This window comes from Dipodomys ordii, unplaced genomic scaffold, assembly GCF_000151885.1.
Source record: "Dipodomys ordii isolate 6190 unplaced genomic scaffold, Dord_2.0 Scaffold135, whole genome shotgun sequence".
NCBI classification, from domain to species: Eukaryota; Metazoa; Chordata; class Mammalia; order Rodentia; family Heteromyidae; genus Dipodomys; species Dipodomys ordii.
The window spans coordinates 1,970,611-1,997,942 of record NW_012267351.1 but is presented as its reverse complement, the minus strand read 5'-3'; the positions used below and the strand labels follow the sequence as shown (position 1 = coordinate 1,997,942).

Below are 27,332 nucleotides of genomic sequence, written 5' to 3'. Positions count from 1 at the left end.
ACTGCTCTGCTGAGACTGATGATCAGGTTGTTGGGAGTGGGGTGAAGGGGGAGGTGGGGCTTGTCACCCCGGTTCCCCCCCCCCCTTTCCTCATCCTTCCCCAGGACCCCTCCCCCTCCCCTGTGGACGACAAGATCGCGATCCCGCCCCTCCCCGGGCCGCGCCACCCGTCCCCCCCCCATCCCCCGTTGCTCCAAGTACAGCAGTGTATGGGGGGGGGGTGATTGACGGCGGGGGCGGGCACTCTGCCTCCTGGGACACCCCCCACCGCCCCCCCCCACAACCTAGTCTGGGACTCACGGGGCCCCCTGACGGGTGGCAACTTCTGAGAAAGTGGCTTTGCGCTCTGTGGAACTTTGCGCTCTACGAACGTTGTGACCGCCAGGCGGGAAGGCGACTGTTTTGTTTTGTTTTGTTTTCTCTTTACTCCAAATTCATTTATTTATTTGACTTATTTTCTGCCTGAGCTGGCTTCGAACCTCGATCCTCAGGTCACAGCGTCCTGAGTCGCTAGGATTACAGGCGTGAGCCACCAGCAGCCCTGGCCTTCAAAAGTATTTTAAATTTAACTTATCATTGAGGGGGTGGGGGGCAGGGAAGGGATCGGGATGAATTTTATGGTTAGAGAAGCACTTTTTAGCCCCAGATGATTCGATGGTAGTGCCGAGGACTCGGAAATTGTACTTAATAATTGGAAGTAGTTTCTTTTCCTCCCTGCAATCGCGTTCTCGTTTTGTTATTTTTTAACTTCCAAGTCGTTGGGTTCCCCCTCCAACCCCACTTTGGCTTCCTTTGACTCGCCTCCTTTGCCTTCCTGAAAGATCCTGCCAACCCAACACCTGTAATCTCTCCTTTTCTTTAACTGTAAACAACAAATGGCAACATTGTGAATGGTCTCAGTGCCTGACCTTCTTGGATTTACTGTAAGCTGATGTTGAAATAATCTGCTTGAATTTGAGTTCCTATATTTAGCTGTTTTACAGGTGGACTGGATAGTGCTGAATATTCTTACCTGCTTGTAGCTGAGATTTTTTAACTTTGGAGAGGAAGAGTGTGAATACTGAATAAATGTAAAATGGTGTGTAGTTTGTATTCTTCACCATATACTAGAATTTACCATCATTCCAAAACAGTTTTAGAGGCTGATAAGAGCATTGATCAAAAGGTGTTGAAGACTTTAAAATTGTTTAGACAGTTGTCACAGTCCTCAGAACGTGATTGCCTTTTGGAATAATTCATTGTAAAAATTGTGCATCTTTAGACAAATATTTGCTTCCATCTTACTTGAAACAAAACATTTGAACAGCTGCACAGGAGACCTAGAAAGATGAAAGTGTCTTGCCCAAGATAATTTGAGGGGAAGGATCAGGTTTTGTCTGCTGGCAAGTGTACATGGAAGTGTGAAGTAATTGCTACAGATTTGTTTGAACAGGGTCTTCTTCCATTTAAGGTAGATCTATGAGGTCTTTCCTCAGTAGTTGAACAAAGATACCTTCTGAAATGGACAAAAGTATGTAAGAAAAGACATACACTTTCCTGTGAAACTAAACATTCCCCCTGAAAGGCAGTCCTCCTGTAATTTCACATTGTGCCTTGATCAGTGCTGATATAGCCTGGAAGCCGCTTTTAATTGCCTAATTTATAGGCAGTTTCAGATTTATTAAATCTTGTTTGCAATTCAGGCTATTTCTTTTGAATATACAGAACTTGGCCTTGACTACAAATAAAGACATTGTAGAGATTCACCAACAGTACTTGCAGTTTGTAAATATACATCTTGATTAATGTGTATATTTTTCATTATTTAGTAGTTATACAAAGGGGGTTACAATTCCAGAAAAGTCAGGTTATGAGCATAGTGCTTCTTGGCCAATATCACCCCTTCCATCATTGTCTCTTCCCATTTCCCCCCATAACCATGAGTTACATAATCTTTAAAACATTCACTTTTCATATCAAAGTACAGCAGAAGAGGATAATATGTGTAAAGTATATTGGAATAAGTGGCTAAGGCAGCATATACTTGTAATCTTTGGGATAAGAGAGATGAGGGGTTAGTGCTACATTTGTAACTGGTTCCCAAGTACAAAGTCCACTGGTTGGAAAGCTTTGTTTAAAGTATTTCTTACTTTGAAAAAAGTCCACACAGGTCCAACTAAGAATGTTTGTTTCAATGAAGCATAGACTTGGACTTATGGGTATACAATGCTGTGTTCACTTGTTCTGGCTAGAACTTAATGTATTATCTAGGAAACTCCAGCTTAATCCTCAAATCCCTTAGTATCTGCAGAATCTTTTACTGATGTACTTTTTCCTTTAACTTTAGCTGCTACTCATTTTAGAGGTAACCGTCTTGAAATGAAATGTGATAGAATACTGTATGTAGTTCAGTATTGTAATCACACTGCACATTTAGCACATATGCATTAGCATACAATGGGACGCACCAGAGTTTGGTATTTGAAGGAGTTAAGAGGAACAGGAGGGGGCTCATTTAGGCTGCCTTAATTTTACCCTTCTTATCCCTTCTTCATCTCTATATATATTTAAACATTTATTTACATATATTTGTTGTACAAGGGACTTTCCGTATGACATTTTCATACGATTACCCTTCTGTTACTCCTTTGTCCCCTATACCCCTTTTAAAAGTGTCATTGTTATCATTATAAATTACTTCAACCATATTTAGCTTCATTGACCCTTCATTCCCCCTCTGTACCTGCTCCTCTAGCAGAGCCAGTTTTACTAACTTGTCACTTTTTAGTGTATATTAGTTAGACATGAAATTTTACAATGGTATGTATTGTGTTCTAGTCTGATTGTTCCTCACTATTGCTCTCCCCATCTTCCCTGCCGCCTATTTAAAAGCTTTCAGCTGGGCTGGGAAGGTGGCTTAGTGGTAGAGTGCTTGCTTAGCATTCATGAAGCCCTGGGTTCAGTTCCTCAGAACCACATAAAAAAAGCTGGAAGTGGTGCTGTGTGGCTCAGGCAGTAGAGCACTAGCCCTGAGCACAGAGAAGCTAAGGGATACAGTCCAGGCCCTGAGTTCAAGCCCCAGGATGGGCAAAAAAATAAAAATAAAAGCTTTCAGTGAGTTTTCTTAAGTCATGTAGACACCGTATATTTTGATGCTATTCATTCTCCCTTATTTTCTCTTCCTTTTTCTCTTATACCATCAAGCAGACTCACAGTTACAATCATATTTTCTCTATATTTATGTCTGCATATATACAAACAAGTTTCTTTTAGGTCTAGATCCCACACTGAGCAAAAACACAATACTTGGCCTTTTGGGCTTGGTTTACCTTGCTCAAATGGCTGACATTTGTATTTTCTTGGTAACTCAAGTTACCATGTTAGTAGTTCTATCATATGATGGCCCTGGTGCCTGGACTCAGAACTCTTAAGATGACTCTACTACTCAGTTGCTGCCTACATGTAGTAAGAACATAGGCTTAATATGCACTGCTTATTTTCAGTTGCTTTGGAAGAGCAGAGAAGGATTAAATTTAGGGGAGAGTATGGTGCCAGTTTGCAAAAAGTATCACTGAATCGTAGCTGCCAAACTAGGAAGGAGAGTCATTTTCCCCAGAAGGAGCAGCGAGTTTGCTGAGGTGTGAAGTGTTGGGGTAAGGCCAATGGTGAGATGTTCCTGGAACAGCAAGAGGGACTTGAGAGGAACTTAAAAAGTTATATCCTGCCCAGATTTAAAGGATCATGTTTGGTAAGCTTCAGGTTTATGCCTTTTTCCTAGAGCAAGGAGAGAGCCCCCCCCCTCCCCTGCAAAAGGAGGTTTTTATGTTTTTTGTTTTTTTGTTAGTCCTGGGGCTTGAACTCAGGGTCTGGGTGCTGTCGCTGAGCCTCTCTGTGCTCAAGGCTAGGGCTCTACCACTTGAACTAGATCTAGCACCATTTCCGGCTTTTTCTGTTCATGTGGTACTGAGGAATTGAACCCAAGGCTTCATGCATGCAAGGCAAGCACTCTTCCACTAAGCCACATTGCTAGCCCCTGATTTTTTTTTAATGGAGAAACAGCTATTACTGTGGAGAATTGAGTGGAGACCCTACATGTAAAAATCAAGTCACATTTGAGATAATAAGGAGATAGTGAGGGAAACTGGTTTTAATATAGATTTATGGTATGTGTAGTCCAGTTTGTAAGAGACTTGAGTTGCTCTATAATTCAGTCATTTGTAGACAAAATGTCAGTTTGTCTTGAAGGAATTAAAAAAGAAGTTGAAAACAATGGAAGTCCTAAAATAGTACCCATGAAAGTTCATGTTTGAGAACTTAGGCTTAGGTAGCCTATAGAACTTAGCTGGAAAAAAAATCACCCCTGTGTTCACCAGAAGGCAAATCTTCAAGTCAAGGTTCTAAATATGCACACCATCTTGAGTAGCATGAATTCTTGTGCCATCCCACACTCAGGAAGTGAATCATGCCTTTATTCAGTGTTTCCACACTGTATATGCTGGCTGTCCATTAGCACTGTCAGCTTGTTGTGGCATCAGTGCTGGTGTTTAACCCTTATTTTATCTCGTCCCTGGAACACAAGAACTGTGGTGCTGGCAAATTGGATATGTCAAAGAGACATCATGAAATGCTTCAAAGTGAAAAGGTGAAAGTTCTCAAAGGAAAAGAAAAAAATCTTATGCCGAATTTGATGAGATCTAGGGTACAAATGAATTTTTCACATGATACGAAGAAGGAGAAAGAAATCTGTGCTATCACAAATTGGAAGTTACCGTCACTTCATATGTAGAAGCTCCAAACTTTAAAGAGCTCAGTAGTATTCACAGTTTCATAAATCTACTGGGGAGCTCTTGGAATGTATTCTCCACAGTTAAGGGGAAGCTACCATATTCACAGTTGAGGTTTAGGGGTAACATTTTGGGAATCATCAGTGGGTAATGAGAAATAAAATAGTTTATATTGATACTATTTTTTTGGGGGGGGGTCCAGTCATGGGGCCTGAACTCTGGGCCTGGGCGCTGTCCCTCAGCTCTTCAGCTCAAGGCTAGCGCTCTACCACTTGAGCCACAGCGCCACTTCTGGTTTTTTTCTTTTTGCTTATGTAGTGCTGAGGAATCGAACCCAGGGCCTCATGCATGCAAAAGCAAGTGCTCTACCGCTGAGCCACCTTCCCAGCCCCTATTGATACTATTTTTGTATTTGGTACTTCGTTTTGAACTCATGGCTTTGCACTTGGTAAGTAAGTGCTCTATCATTTGAGCTTCAGCCAGCCCATTTACTTTGAGATTTTCAGATGGTGTTTTTGGTGGTGGTGATGGTGCTGATGCTTGTGCTTGTGCTTGTGGGGCTTGAACTCAGGCCTGGGCCACTATCCCTGAGCTTTTGTGGTTTAGGCTAGTGCCCTACCACTTAGAGCCACTGCTCCACTTCTGGTTTTCTGGTGGTTAATTGGAGGTAAGAGTCTCATGGACTTTCCTGCCTGGGCTGGCTCAAACTGTGATCCTCAGATCTTAGCTTCCTGTATAGCTAGGATTACAGGTGTGAACTACTAGACCCAGCTCAGGTACGGTTTTGTGCTTTTTCTTGGGTTGGTCTCAGACTTTGATCCTCCTTTTCCCTCTGGAATAGATAGGATTACAGACATAAATAACCATGCTTGGCTTTTTTTTTGGGGGGGGGAGGTAGTCATGGGGCCTGAACTCTAGGCCTGGGCACTGTCCCTCAGCTCGTCAGCTCAAGGCTAGTGCTCTACCACTTGAGCCATAGTGCCACTTTGTGGCTTTTTCTGTTTATGTGGTGCTGAGGAATCAAACCCAGGGTCTCACGCATGCAAGGCAAGCACTCTACCACTGAGCCACCTTCCCAGCACCTTGGCTTTGTTTTTAAGATGGGGTTTCCTTGACTTGTTGCCCAGGCTACCCTAGCCATATACTTCTCTACCCTGAGCAGGAGTGATTTAAGTCATGCCAGCATACCTAGCCCAGTATATTGATATGTGTGTGTGTGTGTGTGTGTGTGTGTGTGTACATGCATGGGCACATGTATGCTGATCTTGGGGCTTGAACTCAGGAACTGGGTATTGTTCCCAGCTCAAGGCTAGCAATCTTGAGCCACAGCTCCACTTCTGGCTTTTGGTGGTTAATTGGAGATAAGAGTCTCATGAACTTTCTGCCCAGGCTGGCTTCCAACTGTAATCTTCAAATCTCAGCCTCTGGAGTAGCTAGGATTACAGGCCTGAGCCACCAGTGCCTGGCATTATTCATATTCTTAAATCAATTTAGTGTTTTTAATTTCCTTGATTCATAAGCATTCTCTTACACAGAAAATACTGGTTCCCAACTATTAAGCGTTTATTTGCTTAATTTTACAATGTGAAATAAATCGATGTGATGCCAGTGCCTTACTTCACAGCCATGTGATTTTCCATAGTATGAATAGCTGGACAGAAACTTAATAATATGTTTTTATTTTTATTTATATCTAGGTTGCCTCCCCTTCTTATCTCAAACAGTACTGTTGTATTGTACTTAATTAGGACAAAGTGTGTAGTTTGTATATTTCATAGTAATTGCTTGTCTGAAAGAGTCCTTTGATTTGCCTTACACTTGACCAAAGAGTACTCTTTCACACTTGTCTAAATAATATTTTGTAGCTGTAAGACTTACATAAAATATATGGTCAGTCTAAAGTTGGGAACAACTGCTCCAAAGCAGGGTTTATTGGGAATAGCAGGGGATTGTAGTCTGGGATATGTGTGCTGTGGTGGACCACCCAAGGAGATTGAGGCAAAGGGGAAGAAGTGTCCTCCAGGCTGATTTGAAACAAAATCCATTGCTTACTGGGCTTGTTGCAGGAATTGGCTCATGGTGGAGACGGCTGTGTCCTCTGCAAGTGACTGTCTGATACATTAGTTCTCCTTTATCTTACCTTGATATACTATATTAGTCCCTTATATTACCTTATACTAATGAGATGACTTCAGATGGTCGGTTCCCTAAATAGCAGGAAGGGTTGTTCACCTCATGATCAGAGGTTTGAAAATTTCAGCCCAGTTTAAAGACCAGTAAGAAAGAAAAGAGAGCTAAGCCAAGCTAATCCTAGCAAGAGCTAGAGACCAACCTGTATAAGAAAAGAACTGGGAATGTAACGTAGTGATAGTGCTTGCCTAGCACATACAAGCCGCTGGGTCCATCTCCACCACTACAAACAGCAACAGTAGTGTAACCTGCTGAGCAACAATAGTTGATGAACCAGACGCTGCTGTGAGGATTGCTTGCCTGGGAGGGGAACTCTTCTCCCGTATCCCTATGATATCTCTTTTTCTGGCTGTTTATTTGTATCCTTTGTATTACTCTTGTATAATAAACTAGTGAACTTGTAAAATGTTTCTCTTGAAGCATTTTAGTTGGACCAAAGGAGGGAATAAAGGGAATCCCATTCATAACTGGACGTTGGTCAGTAGTTTTAAGTGACAGCCTTCTATTTGTGATTGGTATCTGAATTTGGGTCTGTATTGTGGGACTAAGACCTTAAACTGAAGAATCTGTAACTCCAGGTAGGCAGTGCCAGAATTGGACTGAATTACTGGACAAATTGCTTGTTGTGTGGGGGAGAAACCTTCACATGCCAGGTTGTAGAAGTGTTAAGTGTAAGAGTAGAGAAGACAAAAGGATACGTTTTTTCTTTATGATGGGCCTGTTCTTTTGCTTAAAGAGGCAGGGAGAGGTCACTGTGCATGCTTTCTTGGGTAGATATCAGTTATCATTGTGGATTTTAGCTTTGGTGTTTACAATTTTGTAGTTTGAAATCTTTTTTTTATCATGGGAGAACCCAGACATTTGTTGTTTTCCAGATTGTGGTTGAGTTTAAGTTTCATTCTTGGCACAAAAAGTAGACTAGAAGCTGTCACCTCCTTTCATTAAGTCTGATTTCAGTAACTCTGCTTCCCTTGTAACTAGAGGAGGTTAAAATATAGGGCACTTAGGGCTTCACTTAGGGAGCTCCTAATGTGAGTATAGCTTTCTACCCTTGGTTGTTATGAGCATCTTCATTCTGGTCTGCTTCCTTTATTTTTCTTGTCTTTTTTTCATCAGATTCTGATGAAAATCCTGTCTGCAATCCCCTCACTACACCATAGACAGACCACACACACACACACACACACACACACACTCTCTCTCTCTCTCTCTCTCCCTCCCTCCCCCCCTTTTTCTCCCTCTCCCTCCCCCTCTCTTGCCCACACACACACACACAGACTCTTCTGGAGTTGAGAGTAGATTCCTGAATGTTCATCCCCTATTGCCTTTTCTCCACTAATGATATTCAGTCTGACTACCCTTAATTTCAGTGCTTCAGGATAGTTTTTATTTAACTCAATTGTGTTTAGGTTTGTGTTTTTGTTTCACACCCCTGACTTTCCTAGGATGGTCATGAAAGCCTATATTTCTAATTTCTGTTATAAGTGCAAACATGTAGGTTTAATATATCATTTCCTAGCTTAACAGGGTACTGTTGGCCAAGTATAAGACAAACTGAACATCCCACGAATGATCACAGTTGAACTAAAATAAACTCGACTTTTTCCAAGGAACTCTTGAGTTTCTTATTTTGTGGGAAGTAGTATTTAGAAATTATAAATAAACACCAGCTTTAAAAAGATGTTACCTTTTATTTATTGATTCTTCAGAATACTTACTGGGTTCTTTTCTTCATCTCACAGGCATGCCCAAAGAAAAATACGAGCCACCTGACCCTCGGAGGATGTACACAATTATGTCCTCCGAGGAAGCAGCAAATGGAAAGAAATCACATTGGGCAGAGCTTGAAATAAGTGGTAAGACATGCAAGCATGAATTTATGGTATGGGACTGAAAGCTGTGGTAGGAAAATAAGTTTTCCTGTGGCAATACGTGAAAGAAATTGATCGTATTTCACAAGTGCTCATTTTCCTTAAAGACAGGAAGGCTTGGTGGAAAGAACATGGTTTTGAGTCAAAATTCAAAACCCATTCTTTGTTTTTTCCCTTAGTATCAGTGTCCATTTATAAAATGGGAAAAATAATGCCAGAGATGAAGTGAAAATTACCCATTCTTTGATTAAATAAAATTATGCTTCTGCATTTTCAAATATTAAGACTTCCAGTGGGGCAAGAAGTGACTTTTCTGTATGTTTGAGGATAGATTCTTTTTTCTTATTCATTTCCTTTTTAGTCTGCACCTCTGAGGACATTAGTAATTCAGAAATTAAATCTTGAGAACTTTAAACAGATCTCAAATTCTCTTCTATCTTGAATACAGTTTAGATGTACCAAATAAATATATGAACTCTGCCAGGTGCCGGTGGCTCATGCCTGTAATCCTAGCTACTCAGGAGGCTGAGATCTGAGGGTCATGGTTCAAAGTCAGCCCGGGCAGGAAAGTCCATGAGACTCCTTATCTCCCCAATTAACCACCAGAAAACCGGAAGTGGCCCTGTGGCTCAAATGGTAGAGCACTCACCTTGAGCTGAAGACCTCAGAGACAGTGCCCAAGCTCAGAGTTTAAGCCCACAACCGCCACCCCCCCACCCCTCACCCCCCAAAAAATGAACTCCTAGACTTACTAGGAATATTCTTGCTCAGCAAGCAGCCCTGCTAGTAGGAATGCAATCTAAAATGTTCTAGAGTTGGTGAAGAGTCATTTTTACTTCTCACGGCAACCAGTGCTGAAGAAATTTCTTGTCAGTGTTGGCTTATTATGCGTCCACCTTCCTTCTTTCTGTTTGTCCTAATTCTTGACTTCTGAAAAGTACAAAACAAATACTGTCCTTTCACCTATCCCTAGGTAAACATAAATGCCCTTCTCTGCGGCTATGGTAGAGATTACTAGTCATAGGAGTGTCTCCTTTTCCCTCTTGATTTCTAGAGTGCTTGCACTTTTGTTTTTAAAGATAGAATCTCATGCTGACGCTGGAGCCAGCCTCAAGGTCTGAGTATCTCTTTACTCTGGCTGGCCTTGTTCTTCCATCCTCATCTCTGCCTTTGGAATAGCTGGGATGTCATTTTATCTTTTAGTATTTTACAAAGGGGTTTGATTTTGAGTGTTGTTATAGGATGCAGTTAAGTTACTGGAAAACATTTTCATTCTTTTGAGGCTTGATCTTAACTTCCCTTAGACTAGAGCAGCCATAAGTCAAGGATTAATTTGTACTACTAAAAAGACCCAGTGCCTTATGAGTTAAAAGGTATTTATTTCATCTAAATTAGAAGTAAGTCTTAAAGTAGCTTTCGAGCCACTAGATGATAATCAGTTCTTAAAAGTTGCTTTTTCTATTACATGTGCTTGCTCATTTTTCTTTCAGATTAGATCCTGAACCATTAAGGCGATTACAGAAAAAGTTTACATTGTTGAAACTATTGACTTCTTAATCAAGAAATGACAAAGTACAAATTTATTATTGCATTCAAAGATACTGTCATGTTATTCTACCTGAATTCTGTCTCTTCTTTTACTTGATTATATAGTTATAATTTGATATCAAATATTTCTGGACAGTACAGATTTTGCTTACATGATTCTTTTTTTAATTATTGGTAGTTTTATTATTTGTAGTGTGCAAAGGAGTTGCCATTCACCCAGTTTATTAATACTGTGCATCTTGATCAGTATCAACCATTTCTTCATTCTCATCCAGCCCCATTTCTTTCCTCAGTTGTCTTAATTTTGTAGGATATGAATTGAATTTCATGACTGTATTCTTCCCACCCCCTTCCCCTCTTACACAATTCTTGGTCATGGATACTTGGGTACTCTAATCTTAAAACTCACCTGAGAATACCTTGTTTCCCTTTTCATTTTTAGTCAGAATTCTTTTTTCTTTTTAACATCAAAGTATAGGTAAAAACAGCCTCTGAGACACTGTAATTTTATTTTGTTTCACATGAATTTAAATCAGTCATATTTAAATATTAGATGGATCATTAGTAGAAATTATTCATATTCTGTTTGTATGATAAATTGAGGTCATTTTAAAGGATACATTCTTTGTGCTTGTAAAAATACAGTCTTTGAAGTGTTGTTATGCTTTAAATTTTTGTTTCAATCTGCTAAGTAGAGTTGTTCTAGAACAGTTTAGATTCCTCTGTTAACCTTTCTTATACTTCTGGTTATGTTACTAATCATGACATCTAAATCTTAATTCACAGACCAAATTATCATAGAGACCACTATATAATCCTTTTTTTTTTTTCCATTACAGGAAATGTAAGAAGCTTAAGCTCATCTTTGTGGTCACTGACTCACTTGACAGCTTTGCATCTGAGTGACAATTCCCTGTCCCGCATTCCTTCAGACATTGCCAAGCTTCACAATCTGGTGTATCTGGACCTGTCTTGTAATCAAATCCGTAGTTTACCGGCAGAACTCGGAAACATGGTATCACTCAGGTATGCAGATTCAGTTATTATATACGAATTATATGCCCTTAAAAGAAAAGAAAGTATATCATTAGCTTTATTAGGAAAAAAGACTCTTTTTGATGATATTTGAAGGAAAGGAAACATAGCTATATATTTTATTGAAAGGTTTGTGTTGAATGTTGACTAATAATTAAATCCATTACATGAAAATTTGTGGACAAAGTTGGGGAAAACAACTGTCAGGCACTAGTGTTATGCCTTATGCTCACCTGTGACAGACAGTTGGAGTATCATACATTCTTTTCTTTTTGTTGTTGTTGGTAGTCATGGGGCTTGAACTCAGAGCCTGGGTGCTATCTATGAGCTCTTTTTTTTTTTTTTTTTCTTTCTCTTTACCACTTTGAGCTGCAGCACCACTTCTGGTTTTCCTGGTGGTTAACTGGAAGTAAGACTCTTAGACTTTCCTGCCTGGGCTGGCTTTGAACTAGGATCCTCAGTGAGATCCTCAGATCTCAGTATCTTGAGTACCTGGGATTTCAGGGTGAGCCACCCATATCTGGCTCCATACATTCTTAACAGTGGGGCCAGGAAGCCCTTGTCAGTTGGAGGGATCTTTCTACTATCCTAGAGCTTGTATGGGTAATTTTTTAACATAAATAAAGCTAGAATTAGTTCTTAAATTTGGAGACCTGTAGTATGGTACAAGGAATTAGGCACACAGAGTTTGGATTAGAATCTTGATTTTTCTTGTCTATAAGTTCTGTGACATTAAGGAAGCCTCTTAGTTAGAAGTTAGGGATATCTGAGATGAAAAAAAGCTACTTGTATCCTGCCTGGAATATAAGGTATTTTAACAAGTATTACATTTTTATCATGGTAATTAGATCTGCTCGAGTTAAATATAAAGACAAATTCCAACTGTTAGGTTACTCTAATTCACCCTCCCCCCACCCCCCCACACACATTTATCTATTTGTAAAGACAATGTACAGAGGGGTTACAGTTACATGAGTAAGATAATGAGTACATTTCCTATTGAGCATTGTTACCCCCAGGCCTTTGTTTTTCCCCAACCATCCCAGTCCCCCACCCCCTTAAAACTTCCTAGCTGAAGTTGTAAAGATCGTTTTTAACAGAATGTCTTGTACATCTCATTGTTACAATGGGTCAACCTGTACCCCTATTTAAGCATTTTGTTTTTTTCTTCCCCTCCCCAAATTAGAAAACTATATATACAAGTTGCAGGGCACCAGAATCAAATACAGTGAAAACAGGAGTTATACTGTACCACTTTTTTATTGTGGTTCTCTGGCTTTTCTGCTGCCTTCTAGTAAAACAGGAATAAAAGGATCTTGTGGAAGTTCCTTTGCCTCTATTACTCCAGATCTAGCCGTTTGACATTTTTCTGGGCTTAATTCATGAATATGAATCTATGTCAGTCCTAGGGCTTAAACTCAGGAACTGGGCTCTGTCCCTGAGCTCTTTCACTCAGGCTAGCTCTCTACCACTTTGAGCCACAGCATCATTTTGGTTTTTGAGTGGTTAATTGGAGATAAGTCTTATAGGGACTTTTCTGCTTGGGCTGGCTTTGAACCATGATCCTCATGTCTCAGCCTTCTGTATAGCTAGGATTATAGGTGTGAGCCATCCAAGCCTATCTGAGTATGACCATTTTTTATGAAACAAATTAACTTACTGGGTTTTTTCTATATAATGTATTTGAAATAAACAGGAATCACTTGCTCGGAAGTACTTTCTCGATTCAGTTTATGGCATCAGGGACTTAAAGTTACTAAGAAGAAAGCAAGGTCCATTTAAATTTCAAGAAAACAGATTATAGAAATAGTTCTCTTAAAGGTTTGATAATGTTTGATAAATAACAGTACAGGGTCGGGGCTGGGAAGGTGGCTCAGTGGTAGAGCGTTTGCCTTGCATGCTCAAGGCCCTGGGTTCGATTCCTCAGCACCACATAAGCAAACAGAAAAAAGCCGGAAGTGGCGCTGTGGCTCAAGTGGTAGAGCGCTAGCCTTGAGCTGTAGAGCTGAGAGACAGTGCCCAGGCCCAGAGTTCAGGCCCCACAACCGGACCCAAAAAAAAAAAAAAGAAAAAAAAAAGAACAATACAGGGTGCTGGTGGCTCAGGCCTATAATCCTAGCTATTCAGGAAGCTGAGGTCTGAGGATCCACAGTTCAAAGCCAGATTGAACAGAAAAGTTATTAGTAGTTAACACAGCTGCTGTTATTTCTGAATGAAATATAAGTCTAGAAAAGTTTATTACACTTCATTGGTCATTCTAGTTCTCTTCTAACAATTCATGGTAGGTTGTTTTATCATATTTTTTTTTTGCTGCTGTTGTTGGTCGTGGGTCCTGAACTCTGGGCACTGTCCCTCAGCTCTTCAGCTCAAGGCTAGCGCTTTACCGCTTGAGCCACAGTGCACTTGTGGCTTTTTCTGCTTATGTGGTACTGAGGAATTGAACCCAGGGCCTCATGCGTGCAAGGCAAGCGCTCTACTACCGAGCCATCTTCCCAGCCCAATTTTCTTAAACTTATATAGTTGACTACACATAGACTAGACCAGTGTTCCTTGCTGTGGTCTTGTACCAGTTTACAAAACTATTCTGTAGTGGGATAAATAATATGTGAAACAGTTTTTTTTGGTTTTTGTTTTGTCTGAGACTAGGACTGAAACTCACTATCTGATGCTTTATGCCCTTTGGCAGGTACCCTACCACTCAAGTTATACTTCCAACCCCAACAATTTTTAAAAGTAGGAGCTTGTGCCAGGCACTGGTGGCCTCACAGACCTGTAGTCCTAGCTCGTCAGGGCTGAGATCTGAGGGTCACAGTTCAAAGCCAGTCTGGGCAGGGAACTTTGTGAGACTCTGAATCTCCAGTTAACCACCAGAAAAGCTGGAAGTAGAGCTCTGGCTCAAGTAGTAGATCGTTAGCCTTGAGCACAAAAGATGAAGGACAGCACCCAGACCCTCAGTTCAAGCCCCAGGACTGGTAATAAAAATAAAAAAATAGGAGCTTGTGTTTTGTTTATGTAATTTTTCCCTGTATTTTACAAAGATTGGTGCTTGGCAGTTCTTCTTTTTATTATTAAATATAGATAAACACAAGACTAGATATTGTAATATAAAATGTTGCAGTTCTTAGGTACTTATTTTCCTAATATATGTTGATTTTAAGTGTTAAGGTTAATATGCCTCTGACTTCTGTAATTTTTCTCTCAACAGGGAGCTCCGTTTAAATGACAACCAGTTACGAGTTCTACCTTTTGAGCTGGGAAAACTGTTTCAGTTGCAAACACTAGGCCTGACAGGTACAACTTCTGTTTTTATGTTTCTTACAGTTTTATATGTTTTTGCATCTAAAGAGATAAGAGAATACTTTCATCAGGGAATTTTTTTTTTTTGCTGGCTCTCTTTTTTTCAGGCCTCATGAGTTTCTTAGATACATCCCAAAGTGTTTCTCATTTGATGGTTAAGATACAGACTATCTACTAGTGTTAGTTTTTTCTTTTTCTTTTTGTTCCTAGCCTAAGATTGCTTTTTTGGGGGGAGGGGGGTTGGTTTGGGGCTTGAACACAGCCTGGACTGTCCCTGAGCTCCTTTTGCTGAAGGTTAGCACCACTTGAGTCATGGAGCCACTTCTGGCCTTTTCTGCTTATGTGGTTGATGCTGAGAAATCGAACCCAGGGCTTTGTGCATGCTAGGCAAGCACTCTACCACTAAGCCACATTCCTAGCCCCCACTTTTAAACTTTTTATTTTGGGATTTACCTGCACTTGTGACCAGTAGTACAAAATGATCTTTGCGCTCATTATACAGTTTCGCGTAATGGCCACATCTTTTAAACTGTAGTGCATTATCACAAGCAGAAAATACAGTGGTACATTTTATCAAGTAAACCAGGCACAGGGAAAAATACAGTCTCACTGATACATTAATATAGACACATCAGATTTATTGAAGAGTATAATGGTGGCTACCAGACACTATAGGTGGGGGTGCTGCATTTAAGTTGGAGGACTAGGTATTTGTAGTGGGTCTGTTAAATAGCCTGATTGGATCATACCACAATGATACTATTGATACACCAACCTAGCTAGACAACACTTAAAGAATTAGAGTTAAAAACAAAAGCAGGGCTGGGAAGGTGGCTTAGTAGTAGAGCGCTTGCCATGCATGAGGCTCTGGGTTCGATTCCTCAACACCACATAAGCGAAAAGAAAAAAGCCGGAAGTGGCACTGTGGCTCAAGTGGTAGAGTGCTAGCCTTGAGCTGAAGAACTGAGGGACAGCACCCAGGCTGAGTTTAGGCCCCACGACCAGACACCCCCCCCAAAAAAAAAAAGCAAAAAAGCACAAAGGAGCATGCAAGAAATCCAGCATCTATAAATCATGACCATACAAAAAGTAGTGCTAGCTAAAGGCATAGGAAAGTTCATAAAATGAAACATATTGTACCCCATATTTAGATATAATTGTCACATAACATTTCCATCATCAAAGGATCCCTCATGTTGCTTTGGTACAGTGTTGAGACTTTGTTTCTTCCTCAGCTCCCCCTTCTGACAGCTGCTGATTTATTCTCTTCATACATAATTTTGCAAATGGAATCCTATTGTGTGTTACCTTTTGAGGTGACTTAAAATTTAATGTAAATTTATTTTGAATTAGCATATATTAATACGAGATTTCATTGTGATAGTTTCCTATAAGCATCCAGTGAACTTAGGAAAGTTCACCTTCCATTTCATTTCCATTATTCTTCCCTCTCTTTTTCATTATACTGTTTGCATATTTGTGTATGCATGTATATGTAGGTATGTATATAATTTGATCTTTTACCATGTTTAGATAGATACCTTTTTCTGTTGAATAGCTGGTAAAGATTTTCTCTTATTTTGTGTGTGGTTTTTGCTTCTGGTAATGGTTTCTTTTGCTATCCAAAAGATTACCTACCTATTGGTGAGATTAAGGTATTGAAGTCTCTCATTATTGTTAAGGGCTGTCTGTATTTTTGAGTGTAGTAGTGTTTATTTAATGAAGTTGGATGTAGTAATACTACACATGTACTTAGCAGTTCTTATTTCCTCTGGATAGATCCTTCCATTTATCAGTATAATGTGAACTTCTTTTGTCTCCTCAACTATTTTGGGTTTAAAGTCTATTTTGTCAGATACAAGTGCAGGTGCTCGTGCCTGTTTTAAGGGTCTATCCACTTAAAAAATATTTTCCCAGACTTTCAGCCTAAGATAGTATTTGTTTTTGTGAGATCCATTTTTTATATTCAACAGATGGTCCAGCCTTGGTTTTTACTCCAGTTTACCATTTTGTAGTTTGGATGGAGAATTGAGAAAATTAATTGATTGGTTAATATGAGAAGTATGTTGTAATTCTTGCCATTTCCTTGTTACTTTAGTGATTGATTCTTTTCTGCTCTTTGTTTTCTTAAGTGAGAAGTATTTTGTCTTATATGTTTGGGTTTAGGTTAATACTCTTCTGTGTGCAGACTTAGCTTCCTTTGATTATCTTCTGCAGTGCTGGTCATAATTGCTTTAGCTTTTATCATGGAAGGTTTTTATTTCTCATTGAATTAATGAAAGAGAGTTGAGTAATCTAGGTTGGCAGTTATTTTCTTTCAGCACTTAAAATATATCATTTCAGGCTTTCGTTGCTCTAATGTTTCTGTTGAGAAATCTGCTGTTCTCATGGCCTTCCCTTTTTAGATTACTTGACCCTTCTTGAAGCTTTCATTGTTTTTCTTCTTGTCTGTACTTAGTATTTTAACTATAATACGCCATGTAATGTTTCTATTCTGGTCCTACTTGGAGTCCTAAAGACCTCCTGTACTTGAATGGGCATCTCTTTCTTAAGATGTGGGAAATTTTCTGCTGTTAGTTTATTGAATATCTTCCCTATGCCTTTAGCTAGCACCACTTTTTGTAAACTTGTGATTTATAGATTTGCCTTTTAAAGGAGTCATAGAGTTCTTGCATGTTCCTTTGTGCTTTTTTTGTTTTTGTTTTTTAACTGATTAATTCTTTAAGTGTTGTCTAGCTAGGTTGGTGTGTGTATCAATAGTTCATTTATACTGATGATTAGTGTTTCATGGTGTAACAGTCTCATGTTTTGTTTAACCATTCACCTTTGGAATAAAATCTGGGTTGCTTCCAGTTTGTGGATATTACAAGTTAAGCTGCTAAACATCCTGTGTACTGAACATTGCATGAACATGAGTCATTGTTTTTCCAGAATAAGTGCCACTGCTTAGGGGCTTGCACTTAGTAGGCAGTTGTTCTACCACTGAGCCATGTCCCCTAACCTTTATTGATTTGATTAGTTTTTTAATAAGGCCTCATTTTTACCCACGTCCACCTGGATTGTCATCTTCCTACTTAGAAATAGCTGAGATGATAGGTTAAGTAAGATAGGAGCTCATAAACTTTGTTTGGGCTGGCCTTGACCTTCAGTCCTAATGATCTCTGCCTCCTTAGTAGCTAAAATTACAAGTATGAGCCACCTTATCTAGTTCATTCTGCTTTTTTAGTCTTGCCTTTCATAAGAGAATGAAAAAAGCATCATTCTTAGTTATCTTTTCATTTTTCTTTGGTTAGTATAATTAAGACCTTTAACATTTTACCTACCTATAGATTTTTTTTTTTTTTGGTGGGGGTTAGGGGTCATGGGGCTTGAAATCTGGGCCTGGGCACTGTCGCTCGCTCAGCTCTTCCGTTCAAGGCTAGCACTACCACTTGAGGCACAGCGCCAGTTCCGGTTTTCTGGGAGTTAATTGGTGATAAGAGTCTCACAGACTTTCCTTTTGGGGCTGGCTTTGAACCATGATCCTCAGATCTCAGCCTCCTAAGTAGGTAGGATGATAGGCATGAGCCACCTGCACTTGGCTAGGTTTTTATCTACTTTTTTTTTTAAGTGGAACTGGGCGTCCAGAATAACATACATCATTTGTATAGCATGAACATCAACTTGACTGGTTGAACACTGCATTGTACTGTTATTCCTCATTTGTACATAAAGCATCTTCCTGGTTTTTGAGATTCTTGAAAATTCATGTAAGTTACTATATTTGCTTTTGTTTTTAGCACTCATAAAACAGTTGTTGAATTTATAAAAATGGCCCATTTTCCTCTTCCTTACTCAATTAAATCAAATCTGCTATCTTGTTAGGTCTGTTAGTTTAAAAAAAAATCTAAGTGAGCTGGTTACTGGTTGTTCACTCCTATAAGCCTAGCTACTCAGGAGGTGATATCTGAAGACTGTGGTTAAAAGTCATTCCAGGGGGTTGGGGGTTTAGCCCAGTGGAAGGGCGCCCACCTGGCGTGCACAAGGCCCTGGGTTCGGTCCTCAGCCCTGGGAGGAAAAAAAAAAGTTATTCCAGGCCGGAAAGTCTGTGAGATGCTTATCTACAATTCATCACCAAAAGGCTTGAAGTGGAGCTGTGGTTCAAGTGGTAGAGAGCTAGTCTTAAGCAAAAAAGCTCAGGGACAGCACCCTGGCCCTGAGTTCAATCGCAGGTGCGCGCACACATGCACACATACACACACAATCTGGGTGCATAACTTAGAATTTTGTCATTGTAATGTTTTTCTGTAAGCTTTATGGAATTGTTGAATCTTGCTTCATACCTTTCATTGTATTGATTGCTGTCTTTCCCTCCTTTAATTCCTCTTCCCAACCTTCTGTTCTCAATTTAGTTTCATTCAAGTTTGATCTTTCTTTCTTTTTCTTATTGTGAAAATACTGTACAGAGGAGTTGCAATTACATGGGCAAGATAATGAGTACATTTCTTATCAAGCATTGTAGCCTCCTTCTTTGTTTCCCCTTCCCATCCCTTCCTATCCTTCCCCCCCCCACCCACCCAATCCTCCCTTCACGGGCCCTCACCCCCCCACCCCACCCCCCTGGCTCAAGTTTGATCTTTCTAAGCATTTGTTACTGAAAGTTTTGGTGAGGCAAGGTTATATATAATGCACTATTAGAATGTATTTAGATTGACAAAATCCTTTAATAATTAGTGAGTACTTCTAGAGAACATGGTATTTTCTTTTTTATTAATACTGTCTTTTTATTAATACTGTCTTTAAGTAGTTGTACAACAGGTTTTAATACAGTATTTTCTTTATAAAGTGGGTTACATCTTAACATGTCCATGTCTGTGTATCCAGTTCTTTTTTCTTTTTCTTTTTTTTTTTTTCCGGTCTTGGGGCCTGAACTCTGGGCCTGGGCGCTGTCCCTCAGCTCTTCAGCTCAAGGCTGGCGCTCTACCACTTGGGCCACAGCACCACTTCCAGCTTTTTTCTTTTTGCTTATGTGGTGCTGAGGAATCGAACCCAGCCTCATGCATGCAAGGCAAGCGCTCTACCACTGAGCCACCTTCCCAGTCCCTTTGTATCCAGTTCTTGATTTGAGTCACTCCTTCTGTCATCCTCTTCCTCCTGTGGTATAAATTTTAATTTTCTATATAAAAACTGAGAAATGAAAATTTTCTGTAGTTTATACATTTTTGGTGAGTGTAATAGCTTTATAGATAATCTGATAACTTTGTTATATTTTTCAATTTTTAAGTGCTTTTGTACTGATCTTGATTTATCTATTTAAAAAATATTTGTAGGAAATCCACTTACCCAGGATATATTGAACCTCTATCAGGAACCAGATGGAACAAGAAGGCTACTGAATTACTTGCTTGATAATTTGTCAGGTACTGCAAAAAGAAGTAAGTGTTTGTTTGTTTAAATCTTTTAATTAGGAAGACATGAAAGAACATTGCTTAATTATATGTTTTCTATTTTCAACCAGTTTCAACAGAACAACCACCTCCAAGATCTTGGATTATGTTACAAGAACCAGACAGAACAAGGCCAACTGGTTGGTAGTCTTATATTTAACTCTTTATTTTTACCTGTTTATTTTAAGCCTAATAGTATTGTTGGCATATTTCATTCCGATTATTAGTAATGTTAAGGTAGAATGCTTGATTTTGTTAGGTAATAAGACTAGAATTATCCTTTAAAGCCAGCCCAGGCAGATAAATATATGCAACTCATCTCCAGTTAACCACCAAAAAGATGGAATTGGTAGCGCACCATCTGAGCAAAAAAGCCAAAGGAAAACATGAGGCCATGAGTTCAAGCTCCCAACACTGGCACCAAAGGGGGAAAAAAAAAAGGAGTTAGTTCTTGCTTTCTTGATCTGTATACTCTCTGTTATATAAAGTCATGTGCTCTGTCATGTGCTAGTAGTGTTTCTTAAACTGGAGCAGTTTTCTTTTCCATAGGACATTTAGCAATGTCTGGAGACACTTGATTGTGCTCCTGGCCTGAGTAGAGTTCAGGTACAGTGTTACTAATCCTCCAGAGCACAGCCTTACACTAACAGAGACTACTCACCTGAAATTCAGCTGTCATATACTAAGACATTTCTGTTTTGGAAATTTCCATGTCCTAATATGTTCCAAGTCTATTTTCTATTATAAAATTATAATATAGCTAGAGACAAAATTGAATTAATGATCTATATAATCTCCTTTTAATCTGAATTTTAGAAAAGACAGCATTAGAGTTCCTGTGTCACATGTAACCAAAATTGGTCTGTGACACTTCTTTCTTCTGCATGAATTAGCAATACAGTCATACCCCATTTCATTGACCTGGCCTGGCTGTGCTTTATATAAATACTGTTAACTTTTTTGTTTTTTTTACAATGGAAGGTTTGTGGCACTTGTGTCAAGTCAGTCTGATTTCTATAGATAATTCTTTGAATTTTTCTAGCAATAGACTTTCATAATAGAGTACTTTAAAAAAGACAGTGCAGTTACACACTTAATAGACTATAGAATATAGATTATATTCACACAGACACACACACACACACACACACACACACACTGAGAAGCCAAAAAACTAGTTTATTATGATAGTATTGGGCTAAACTTTATTATCTTCCAAGTTACACCTATAGTGGCTCTGTAGAAGAACCACTGTCAAGTTTCCGTATCTTATATTAATAACTGGTGGCATAATAGAAGACATACAGATTTCAGAAGTCTTGGACTTAGGGGTTGAAAGACTCAAGGTCTTATTCTGTTTGCTTCTAAACTTCATATGCATACTTGTGCAGCAGGCAACAAGTACATTATCTTCTAACTTGTCCTCATGTGTCTTTTCATTGTCCATCTTGCTTTATTTCTTCCATGTCTAGGTTTTCAGTGAGTATAGGTTGAGTGGTTAAAGTCAGACTTAAACATTTAAGTTGTAATTATTGCTGGAATTAATTATTGGCTTTTATTTACTTATTTTTTTACCAAGTGTGTGAATAAGTAAAGTTATCTTTCCTACAGCCTTGTTTTCTGTCATGTGCTATAATGTTCTTTGTGATAAATATGCGACCCGGCAGTTATACGGCTACTGTCCATCATGGGCACTAAATTGGGACTACAGGAAAAAGGCCATTATTCAAGAAATCTTCAGCTGCAATGCTGATATTATAAGTCTTCAGGTAAGTCATAGAGAAGAATGTTTAAATTTCACAAATCTCCCAGCATTGATAAAGCAAGGTGCAGTTACACTGGAATATATTACACAGACACATTTTAAGTCTTACTTTCAGCAGTTTTCAAAATATTGGGTTTTCCCGCAAACACCCTGTTCATTTTGTAGTATTGTGCTGCCAAATACAAACAGATAAATATTCACCTTCCCCAAATATCCCTGGTCACTATTTTTTAATTGAGCAACAACAAAGTTAGTGAAATTATGTCCATTTCCTAGGAGAAATTTTGCTTGACTAGCAATATTACTAATTAGGACATAGTGGGAAAAGTATTGGCCCTTATCAGTAACTGGCTTCTGGGTCCAGCTCCCATATCTTAAATAATCTTGGTCAAGTTACTTTTTCCTCTGATCCATAGTGTGTAATAAGCTCCTTCCTTATGTGTGATTCTTTTTCCAACATGTCTAGTGGTATAAGTCTGTGCATAGAAGTCTGTGTCTTCATTTATTATACTACATGACTAAAAACTGATGTTGGCAGCTGGTGTCAATAAGTTGTTCCAATTTATTTTAGATAAGTTAAATGGAAAATATGTTAAACATCCTTTAATCTGTGTGCTGTTCTTTGAAAAAGGTGATTTCAGGCTTTCAAACTGAAACTATAGGGTTAACGCGTAGGAAAATTGAGTGAACATAACAGAATTAATGTGTAACACTCATAAATTCTATTTTGTGAAGTTATTTGCTGTTTATAATTTTTCAGGAGGTTGAAACGGAACAGTATTATAATTTTTTCCTGGTAGAACTGAAAGAACGTGGCTATAATGGGTTCTTTAGTCCTAAATCACGAGCTAGGACAATGTCAGAACAAGAAAGAAAACATGTTGATGGCTGTGCAATATTCTTCAAGACAGAAAAGTAAGCGTACCTTGTTTTTTAAAAAGGAAAATGTTCTCATCATTTACATGGTGGGGGAGAGGCGAAGGGTGTGGAAATTAGCAAATAAGAGAACGACGTGCTTAGTATTATTAAGATATAGTACTATTGGCATAAGGAGTTATTGCTTTTAATGATCAGAAATAACCTTGTTTTGGAGACAAGCTTTAAATGCTGTTGTTTCTTCAGGTGTTTATTAGGTCTTTAACTCCAAATGTTAATTGAAATACAATGTAGTTAACATTCCTGCTGCAACAGTAGAAGGATTCTTAAATCTGTACTTTGGGAAGAAAAAAAAAAGATTTAAAAATCTCAAGCAGAGATAATCCAATGTGAAATCTAAACAGGATAACTGACTATACTGTATGAAATTGTAAAGGTTTTCCAAGGTCTTATTTGTATCAGTAATAGAGTGAAAAAACTTGAAGTGAATGTGTGGGAAGCTTACTGCTAACTGTGAAAGTTTTCCATAGTAAGATTTAATGCCATTTATTTATGTCAGGGAATTTGGGGAGAAAAATATTTCCTATAAAGCTAATATCTTGATATTCTCAATTCTTTGTGTGTATGTTTGTGTTTGTGTTTGTTTTAGATTTACTTTGGTTCAGAAACACACTGTTGAATTTAATCAGCTAGCAATGGCAAATTCAGAAGGGTCTGAAGCTATGCTGAATAGAGTCATGACAAAAGATAACATTGGAGTTGCAATATTGCTAGAACTTCGAAAGGAGTTGATTGAAATGTCATGTGAGTGATCCTTTCACCTCTGTAAAGTTGACCTTCTAAATTTAATAGTTCTGCTTAGACATCTTAAAAAACAGTAATTTCATTACTTAATGGTCTTGGCTTAACACCTGAAGAAACTCAGAATTTCTTTTCCCAAAAACTATCTCTTTCTCTATCACAAAGACGAGAAATTGTTCCCCAGAAAAGTGTTAAACCTCTTGAAAAATATTTTTGTTCTCTGGAATTCATCATATTAAAAAAATGGTGAAGTCAATATTAATTAAAATAACTGCTTAGGAATAGATTTACCATACACTTCCATGATTTCTTGCCAACAAGGATAGTTTCTCTAAGCTTCATTTCTCTTGATATACTTTAATAATTGCTTTTAATCCAATAGAAAGTATGTTTAGAGTGACTTTCATGTTGAAAATGGAAAGTCTGTCACTTGAACAGTTGGATCTGGGGACACTACAGAAGGACATCTAAAAAGCCTTGTTTCACACATATACATTGGGCTGTGTAAAGCAGTGAATATCCCATTGCTGAGAAATGCCAACCAGAAGTTTAGATATTCATTTTTTCTCAAGTTTGTTGTACATCAAATTCAGTGATTTTGTGGGATATGATTAGGGCAATTTTAGGGCCCTTTTTTATTCTTAGACTAAAATAGGACTTGCTTTCAGACTGTAAGAATCTGTGGGCTCACGGGCGAGTTTTACTTGTTTTCTCTAATATAGCTGGCAAACCACATCTTGGAACAGAAAAACAACTTATTCTTGTGGCTAATGCTCATATGCATTGGGACCCTGAATACTCTGATGTGAAGTTGGTACAAACTATGATGTTCCTCTCAGAAGTGAAGAACATTATTGATAAAGCCTCGCGAAGCCTCAAATCCAGTGTGTTGGGAGAATTTGGAACCATTCCACTTGTCTTATGTGCAGATCTGAATTCTTTGCCAGATTCTGGTAAGAAAGATTATATAGAATCAGCCTCCCCCCCCCTTTTTTTTTTTTGTCAGTCATGGGACTTGAACCTCTTCAGCTCAAGGGGAGCGCTCTACCGCTTGAGCCACACCGCCACTTCCGGTTTTCTAGTGGTTCATTGGAGATAAGAGTCTCTCGGACTTTTCTGCCCAGGCTGGCTTTGAACCGTGATTCTCAGATCTCATCCTCCTGAGTAGCTAGGATTACAGGCATGAGGCACCGGCACCCGGCAGAATCAGCACCTTTTACTTGAGATGTTTAATACTATATATTTTTTTTACCTGTTCACTTCAAATTTAGTTTAAAAAATTCAGTTTGTAATATTCATGTGTATTTTAACTATTTTTGGTAGGTAGGGAGACTTTGGAAAATGAAGTGGTAAACTGGTGCCAGTGGTTCATGCCTGTAATCCTAGCTGTTCAGGAAGCTGAAATCTGAGGATTGCAGTTCAAAGCAGGCCCGGGCAGGAAAGTCTGTGAGACTCTTCTTCCCAATTAACCACCAGAAAACCCGAAATGGATCTGTGGCTCAAAGTGGTATAGCACTAGCCTTGAGCTGAAGAGCTTAGGGACAGTCCCCAGACCCAGGATTCAAACCCCACAATGGACCAAAAAAAAAGGAAGGAAGAAAGAAAATGAAGTGGTATTATGGAAACTTAAGGTGGTTGGACATTAATCTTCTGGTAATCACATGTAATATTGGACATCCTTAAACCAATCTGCTCCAGTGTCCTAAACTTTCAACATTGTCATGATGTCAAAAGTAAATAATTCAGTGGGCTGGGAAGGTGGCTCAGTGGTAGAGCGCTTGCCTTGCATGCATGAGGCGCTGGGTTCGATTCCTCAGCAACACATAAACAGAAAAAAAAAGCCGGAAGTGGCGCTGTGGCTTAAGTGGTAGAACGCTAGCCTTGAGCTGAAGAGCTGAGGGACAGTGCCCAGACCCAGAGTTCATGCCCACTACCAGACCCCCCCCCAAAAAAAGTAAACAATTCAGTACCATGAAACCTGTTTGATGCCCAAAATTATTTAAAATTCTATTAAGTCAACTGAAAGTGTGACTGAAGTAGTAAAGCATCAGCTCTGAACAAATAAGCCATGGGAGAACTGGAGGCCCTGAATTCAAGCCCTGGTTCTGGCAAGAAAACAAAAACAATTGTCTATATAGTTACTTTCAGGCTAGATTTATAAGGTATAAATGAAGCATAAGTGAACTTCATATTTATGCGTGGGCCTGTTCCCAAGATCATTGTGTACATACGTACAAATGCATTATATGTGTGTAAATATCCCCAAAGCTAAGTGCCAAAGTACCGTGTGTGTGTGTGTGTGTGTGTGTGTGTGTGTGTGTGAGTGAGTGAACATAGGTCATGGGCACTATTGCTGTGCTTTTTTGCTCAAGGTTAGTGTTCTACCACAGCTCTACTTTTTGTGGTTAATCGGAGATAAAGAGTCTTATAGAGTGACTTTGCTCAGGTTGGCTTTGAACCTCAGTTGTCAGATCTCAGCCTCAGTTGTGAGTCACTGGTGCCTGGCCTAAAGCACTTTAGGTCTCTCCCTTCCCCCTACCCCCAAGAAAAAAATTTGTAGTCAGCTTGAACTTTTAGTTTTAAAATGGGGTCTTTCTATGTTTCAAGAGCTGATCTCACATTGTTGAACTCAAGTTATTACCCCCATGACCTCCTGAGTAGCTGAACTATAGACACTTCCTACCACATCCAGCCTCAGCTCATTAACTTGCAGTATGAACATGTAAAGAACAGATAGAACTACACGTTAAATCCCAAGAGCTGAGATTTATAGGCATGCACTACTTCATACAGTTTTTTCCTTGCCTGAAGTCATGGATAACCAAACTCCAAAATAGTTATTTAGATAGTTTCTTTGTGAGCTGATTACAGAGGTGTGGGCTTATAATCATAATCCCATAATCATGGGAGGCTAAAGTAGGAAGAATACAAGTTCCAGTTGGGGGTGTACTAAACTCTGTCTTCAAAAAGGAAAAAAAAACAGTGCTCATTTGGGATTTCATGTGGTAATATAAGCCTACTTTCGTTGATCAACTGTATATTATAGATTCTCATATTTTGATCCTTTTGATGACTTTCCACCTCAGGTAGATCAAAAAGAGCAAGTCTAGTCTTAGTTTTCCATAGGTAATACAAGCAACAAACTGTAGTTCTTATAATAAGAAACTAGATTTGTTCTTTTTTTGTGGTTGATCTCCTTTCTTACAAACAATACTTTCAGATTTGCTTGTAGGCATGAATGCACACATATACACATTAGATAAATTTGATAGTACATTATAGCCTTTGCAGTAGATAATGGCCATTAAGAAACAATTACAATCTTTGTTTTCAAGGAAAATGAAAGTATTGGAGAGCTATAATTTTGTTAGGCTGTCTGGGTATTGCTGCCTCTGAGGCAGTTGAAAGTTACTCTGGTAGTTTCTCAGTACAGTATGACTAGCTACAAAGTACCATATTTTAGTAGCAAATCTAGGAAAATGTTCAGTCATGCTAGCTAGTGCAATACAAATTATTATGTGTTTGCAGAGCCCATTTAAGTGTAGGAAATTGAGAAATAAATGTTCAGGGAAGGTGAAGTTGCTTTGCCACTAAATGGTCTCTTCCACGGTTGACAATATAAATTTACAAAACCCCAAGATAGGGGCTGGGAAGGTGGCTCAGTGGGAGAGCGCTTGCCTTACATGCCTGAAGCCCTGGGTTCGATTCCTCAGCACCACATAAGCAAAAAGAAAAAAGCCGGAAGTGGCGCTGTGGCTCA

General features: G+C 39.0%; 1 protein-coding gene across 3 annotated transcripts in view; it reads left to right on the top strand.

The window, feature by feature from the left end:
* Cnot6 (CCR4-NOT transcription complex, subunit 6) overlaps positions 1-27,332 on the top strand; it is a 31,621-nt gene that overhangs the window by 990 nt on the left and 3,299 nt on the right. Inside the window, exons 1-10 of one of the 3 annotated variants that reach the window (XM_013030983.1) lie at positions 615-923; positions 8,696-8,809; positions 11,212-11,398; positions 14,613-14,698; positions 20,014-20,118; positions 20,202-20,270; positions 21,742-21,899; positions 22,656-22,810; positions 23,421-23,575; positions 24,295-24,525. In XM_013030983.1, the coding sequence (XP_012886437.1) occupies positions 8,698-8,809; positions 11,212-11,398; positions 14,613-14,698; positions 20,014-20,118; positions 20,202-20,270; positions 21,742-21,899; positions 22,656-22,810; positions 23,421-23,575; positions 24,295-24,525 (1,258 nt within the window). In that variant the 5' untranslated portion in view covers positions 615-923; positions 8,696-8,697. Of the gene's footprint in view, positions 1-614; positions 924-8,695; positions 8,810-11,211; positions 11,399-14,612; positions 14,699-20,013; positions 20,119-20,201; positions 20,271-21,741; positions 21,900-22,655; positions 22,811-23,420; positions 23,576-24,294; positions 24,526-27,332 lie in introns of those variants that run through there. The other 2 variants (XM_013030984.1, XM_013030982.1) reach the window with 2 other exon arrangements.